Raw genomic sequence first — 6,833 nt, 5'->3', positions numbered from 1 at the left:
GGCGATTAGAAAGTCAAATTAGGAAGAATAAAACAATATGTATTCTAAGAGAAATACGTTAGAAATGTGGACTATGACTCTTCGGGTTCAGTGGTTTAATGTGCCTGATGAGCAAATTCTCAGGTTTCCGAGCATCTGACCGCTTCCTAAATGGAAAGCAAAGCTTCTTAGAGCTCATCAGAAATCAGCACTGCGCTTGTCACCAGAAACTTCAGGAGCCAAGACTTGTGACCTTTCATCGTTGTCTATATATACTTATTTGAAGACACATTAAAGTATGTATTGAGTCAAACTCTATCAGAAACTCAACTAAGATACCACCAAATGGAAAAGGCATTTAATTCAAAAACCAGACATCCACTCATTTCGTGGGGATTGTCACATACACCAGCCAAATGTAAAAAAAACAAGTTTCAGAGGCCTCTGAACAGAAATTCTGTTTTCTTTATAGATATATTTTGTGACACAAAAGCACATTTTTTAAAAGGCTGAACATGGCAACAGGGCTACTAACAGGGACAAAGTTCTATTCTAGTCACAGATTACTTTCTAATTACAGCATTGGATTCTATGCACCAGTCAATAGTCAATACTGAAGTTTAGAACAGTGCATTATTTGTTATTTTAAAAGACAACATTAAAGTGCCATTACTAAGTACTTTATTGATATATCACACAGCACTTTACAGTATACTCAAAGGTAGCCTAAATTAGGAATTAAACATGCAAATATTTTCTTTTCTGAAATACGGACAAAACGTCTTTAGAGTGCTTTTAAGCACTAGCCGTAGGTACTATGCATTCATGGGTTTGATCTTTTTTGCAACATGACTTTAAATAAGTTAACAGAGAATACAGCTGTAGATAGTAACCATTTGATAAATACAAACACAGTTTTAAAATGGCACTGAATTTACATCTTTGACCATTTTAATGGGCAATCAACAGCCTGTCTTGTGTCTCTAATTCTCAACCTCCAAGTCTTAAAGGCTGTAAAGGCTCAGCAAGTACCAGCTCACGTGGGTCTCTATGAGTGTCTGTGTCTTCCTAGATGTAAATATGTGCTGTACACACACACACACACACACACACACACACACACACACACAGAGAGAGAGAGAGAGAGAGAGGTACTTTAGAATCAACAGATGTACATTGTCAGATACAAGACAGATTCTGGCATCTGGATAGCCAAGAAAGTTGCTTTTAGGTGTCTGGACAAGTTTGTAGACATGGTTGATGTAGAATAGTATAGAATGTCTTAGCCTCTCCAGGTAACTGACATTTTGTTTATCAATACTCTGGTTCTGACTATACTAAAGCGAATTTTGAGATAATCTAACTGCTACCCATACATGGGTCCAGGACTGTGCTAAGCCTTTGCTCTCTAAACCATTCTACCTTGAGACGTGTTTACTTTGTAATGTCTGGCATAACTTTTGTAAAAATAATAGCTGTGAAGTTTTTCTCACCAGTCAGAACAGTATTTATCCTTCTAAAAAAGTAACCAAAGCTCCTTAGGATGGTTCACCTTTCTCTTTCTCTCTGGTCCTGGTGTTACTTTGAACCCAGCATTTTTACCTCCCAAGAATACAGGTGCTTCCACCAGAAGACCACATTTCAGCAGGACTAACTAATGACACCTGGATTCTCTCTATGGCCTTTCCCTCTACTTGGGAAGCTCTTTAGTTAGATAGACAGGTGCTGTAGGTGGCAGGAGAAAAAAACATTAATTACTTGTTGGAGTCTTGTCGCAGGCATGCTATGGGACTGTGCAAGATCACTGCTCTGCCGCTGTGGTCATTTTGATGCTACAATTACAGAGAAGTGGTTCAGCACCCAGCTGATTGGTGTTGCTGCCAAATACATTTGAGCAAGACAAGATAAATTTTTTAGATACCAGCACTGGATGTGGGAAAGGACATCCTGCTGACTTTATAAAGGGATATGGGGCAGGGTTGTCGAGGTAAGTGATTATTGTCAAGTTTACCAGAGATGATAGATAACTTCCTTGACAGAACACCTAGGTCATTCCTTTTCAAGTCAGCTAAGAGGCTGTTTGGTTTCTGCAGTGCTGGCTACCTACCTGTGGAATAGGATTGCTCATAAAACATTCAGTACTTGGGCAAACTCTGGATGCCATGGTGGCCACTGCTGTCTCTGGGAGCGTCATGTCCACAAAACTCAGTCATCCAGACTTGCTTTTGGAGCAGAAGCCAGAGGATGACAGGTGCCAACAGACCGGCAGGGATCAGGTTATCTTTGGCTTCTTGTTTCTGTCTCCCTCCCTCTCAACTGTGAATGCTTTCAGAGCCTCTGTAGCCAAGACAGGGCTTTTAGTGAGACAGTAGTTGCCATTTTCTGGCGATAGAAACTCAGGGGGTAGAAGTCCTTCCCTTTGAGCTGCAGGTACTGCTCACACAACTCTGCAGCTCTGGGCAAGTGCCGTGGAATGTCCTTGTCACTAGTATGGCTCCATCCTGCTAATGCCAGTCTGTCAATGCTTGATTGCTCATTCTTTCTCTTTGCCTCTCTGTCCAAAAAGCACTCGGTGAGAGGAAATGAACCAATGTTCAAAAAGACAGTTTGGTCTGACATAAGAAAACACATATTGGCCGTAGAAATACTTAAGACATTAAGCCTAAGACTGGCTCCAATTCTAGGACACAGAGGCGGGCCACACTGCACACGGTCCATCCCTATATATGTTTATTTTGAAAAACAGGAGAGATCTTCAGTCTCGAGCAAGTCAGGGTTTTACTTGCCTGGGGGCAGGGATTTGAAACTAGCTATCTTCTCCTGGTATGGCATTCTTTAGCTATGAAATTTTGCTAGTAACCTGAAGGAAGATAGGCTGACCTTAATACTCCTAAAACATTCAGACTCTGGCTAAGTGATCCCTGGGCCTTACAGAGGAAATTGGAGGTTACTGGGAAAGCTCAGGGATCCTGGGCCATGGTTTTCCACTCTGATAACCAATTCATTCTACTAATCTGCCCTAATGTTTCCTATTCACACAGAGAGTCAGAGGTAGGGGGCGTGGATAGGGGAGAGAGTAAAATCTTTTCGTCTTCAAGTTCCTTCCTACTCTTTGGCTCATATTCTGAAGATAATCCAGTTTTGTAGCTAATAGGAAGGAGGGGAGCCTGGCTGGGCAAAGGGAAACAGAGCAGCCATCTGTCATGGGCACCGTTATAGCCACAGGGAAGCTGGGGAGGGAGTTACCTAAAAGATCCATTGGCAGCAGCTCTGTTTCCCCCGGTTTCAAATCAGAGCCAACTCAGGAGGGAGAGACATGCTTCCAAGCAGTGAAGCTGGGGCCAAGTGTCTACAGGAATGCTTCATGAGGCACTCCCAAAGCAAGGATTTTGGCCTCCTGTTCTTCCACATGAGCTCCCGGTAAGTTTATGATGGGGCAGATGACAACTTCAAACATCACATGTGGTCGGCCGCAGTGGCTCACACCTGGAATCCCAGCACTTTGGGAGGCAGAGGCAGGCAGATCCCTTGAGGTCAGGAGTTCAAGATCAGCATGGCCAATGCAGTGAAATCCCATCTCTACTAAAAATACAAAAAACTATCTGGGCATGATGGCTCATGCCCATTGTCCCAACTACTCGGGAGGCTGAGGCAGGAGGATCGCTTGAACCTGGGAGGTAGGGGCTGCAGTGAATTCCCATCTCTACTAAAAATACAAAAAACTATCTGGGCATGATGGCTCATGCCCATTGTCCCAACTACTCGGGAGGCTGAGGCAGGAGGATCGCTTGAACCTGGGAGGTAGGGGCTGCAGTGAGCTGAGATCACACCACTGCAACCCAGCCTAGGCCATAGAGTAAGACTCCATCTCAAAAAACAAATAAACAAAGACAAAAAACCCCATCAAATGTGTTAAAAGCATTATGTTGGTCTCTCCTTGGAGGCACATTCCCTGAGGGCCCATTTCCCAATGTCTTCTTGTCCTCAGGTCCACATAACTAACCTATTAGTATATTCTCTTTCTTCTAGAGTTTTCCCTGATGGCCTTCTTGGTTCTAACTTGGTCCTGTCCATTCTTAATTCTTATTCCCTGAATCAATGGTAGTGTCTCACTTGCTCCTGGGTGAATTCCTGGAAAAGAGCCGTATAATCCTTGAGCTGATAAACTGAGTAGTGAATCACAATGGCAAACCCGTTAAATTTAAAACCACCTGTAAAGCTCTGATGGCACAATCTACATCCCTTCTGGAGTCTTCTTCTTCTTTTAGGATCATAGGGAATTGGAGGTGAGAGGGAAGAGTTTAAAATGTTTAGGGAAAGGGAAAGCAGCAGCACATTGAGAACTAAAGATTCTAAGAAGTTGGTTTTTTAAGAACCTACAGATGCACACAAAATCTGAAAATAAGCGAACTCATCTACATTTCCAAAGCCTCAGAAGACGTGCAGTAAAGAAGTAAGGAGCACAGCAATTGACTCATCTCTTTCTGTCCTGATATCTAGGGGGTACCAAGAAATACACCTGAGAAGAAAAACAAAAAATCATATGCCTGGACCCACCTATTGAAGTCCTGAGCTTCCTCTTACTACCAAGTAGGCACTCTTTGAAAAACTCATTGCCTGGAGATGCTCTTCCCATCTCCAAATCCAAAGCCCAAGGAATGCTCAGAAACACATAAAGAAGACTGAACACCACTGATGAGTCATGCCCAGCAACAGGACAGCAGAGAGCAAGGGCATGTGCTCTCCTTCCTTCAGGCCGAAGCGGGGACAGCAACCTTGACTCTCTCCAGCCTTGCCTCCTCTCTCTCCCTCTTAAACATACCTGTTCAGCAATCCAAGCCTAAGTGTATGAGCAACTAGCTTAAAGAATATCAAATATAAAACTTTGCCATATAGTATTTCAAATCACACTATTTACAAGTTTATCTTTTCAAAAAAAAAATGTAAAAGATACAGTAATTCAACACAATTCAAGTTTTTCTTTTCTTCTTTAAAGTTCCCTAACAAGGAATTCCAGAAACAGGAAACACTCTGAAGCAACACTGCCATCCAAGGGGCTCCTGGGGAGCCTGAGGGTCCATCAGTTTGTGGTCTGTCTAGAGTCACCCTTGCAATGATGTTCACATGTGGGAGATATGGATGAGTCCGCTGTTTGAAGGCCAAGTGAATTTGAAATGTCCAGGCAGAACTTCCCCATTCAAGGCAGTCTTCATAAGACCCAGCCTCTTTTCATCAGAAAATTCCCTTATTCAAAGGGTACCCATCCCACCCTCCAATCTTTGGTTTCTTCCTGAATCACAATAACCAACATTAGTCTCATGCCTTGAAAGACTGAGAAACAATTCCCTTTTTCTGAATGGCAGTGAACATAGATGTCATTTTAAGCTACAGGCCATAAGGTTAGCCTAGGAATCATCCTTGAAAACCACTACAGCACCAGTGTTCAGGAGCACAGAGCAAGGCAAGGGGGCGGGCCAGGGGTGGGTTAGAGGCAGGCAAGGGTGGGAGCAGGGATGGGTGAATGGGAGGACATGGGGGAACCAGTCAGATGACATCACCCATGGGGAGGCAGCATCTTACCCTTTAGAAAGCAAATGTCTGTTGCATGAAGGAACAGAAATATTAAGACTATGTAATTCAATCTCAAGAGGTTACTAGAGTGTGCTCCAAATATATCCTGATGCTGCTGAAATTCATCAGACAGGGAAGAGTCCCAGCTATTATCCCGTCTGCCTCAAGCAGACCACCCTAATTCCTTGATCTTTTGCTTCTAGTTGTTAGGAAACCATTCAAAAAAGTATACCAAAAAGGTGAGGGGAAAAAAAAAATGTGTCATGCAAAGAGGATGTGTTTTTTTTTTTTTTGGCTTGGTTTTAGAGTAGGTTGGGTTGCTGTGGTTACTAGGTGATGGATAGCAGCCTTGGTGGCAGAGAGGTTCCTAGCCTGGGAGGGAGAAACGCAGGGTGTGTGTATTCTTGTGCATGAGAACACTGGACTGAATCTTGCTGATGACAGCCAACGGCTGCTTTAGAGATGGTGAGAGATTGAATCTTATATAAACAGTGCTTTAACCCTCTTCATCCTGCATGCAAACAGACCTAGCTGCCTGTAGCACTATAGATCTCAAGTACTGAGAGGTGGAGTAGAGAGAGTGCCTACTGTAAACGGAAGCAATGATCCAGCCTGGATCTCAGCGCCAATTTCTTTACCCAGCCCCATCAGACTTAACTACGCAGTGTGTTCTGGGGTACTGCTATCTGACTTCCTCTTTCCGAAGGCTGGGTGTTCGGACTCCTGAAACAAAATGAGTGCCCCCTATTTAGGATACTCATGAGAAAACGGCTTTGCAAGTCTTTCTCTCAGTTATCAAAATCAGATGGCCTCTGCTGATTGACTTCTGTTTCTTGCAGTATTGATGAGTATTGGCTGAGATGATCATGGAGATGAGTGACACCAGAGCTCACAGAAACATTCATGTTGACAGGTAGCAACAGAGTCAGTCACGCTGCATTTCTCGGTGGCAAAGAGAAATGGCCTATGACACTGGAATCAGCAGTTGTCATGGATACCATGTAAAGCTCAGCAGTTCTGCTGGGGCCCACGGTTAGAGGAACTCCACGTAGTTCTCAGGGATGAGGCCAGTCTTTCCATTCAGAGTCCCCTCCAACCAGCCAGGCTCCTGAGACGGGTGAACTGTACAGGAAGGGGAGAGAAAGCGAGAAGAGATGACGTTATAGATAGAGCAGGCGGCAGATGTGTGTGGGGGGTGTGTGTGCGGGGGTGGGTGGGGTGTGTGTGTGTGTGTGTGTGTGTGAAGGAAGCTTGGACAATGATTACAATCACTTGTTAAATTA

At 43.9% G+C, this 6,833-nt stretch overlaps 1 protein-coding gene across 27 annotated transcripts in view; it reads right to left on the bottom strand.

Annotated features, from left to right (window-relative positions):
- Positions 1-424: 424 nt before the first annotated feature.
- Positions 425-6,833, bottom strand: part of ARHGAP26 (Rho GTPase activating protein 26) — a 914,282-nt gene continuing 907,873 nt past the window's right edge. For all 27 annotated transcript variants that reach the window (XR_013531307.1, XR_013531313.1, XM_078362030.1 and 24 more), the window contains one exon: positions 425-6,672. Coding sequence is in view for 21 of the 27 variants with exons in the window: in XM_078362030.1 (XP_078218156.1) it covers positions 6,584-6,672 (89 nt within the window). In the remaining 6 variants the exon portion in view is untranslated. The remainder of the gene's footprint in view (positions 6,673-6,833) is intronic.

This window comes from Callithrix jacchus, chromosome 2 (assembly GCF_049354715.1).
Source record: "Callithrix jacchus isolate 240 chromosome 2, calJac240_pri, whole genome shotgun sequence".
NCBI classification, from domain to species: domain Eukaryota; kingdom Metazoa; phylum Chordata; class Mammalia; order Primates; family Cebidae; genus Callithrix; species Callithrix jacchus.
The sequence above is the reverse complement of the archived record's forward strand: the minus strand, read 5'-3'. Positions and strand labels throughout refer to the sequence as shown.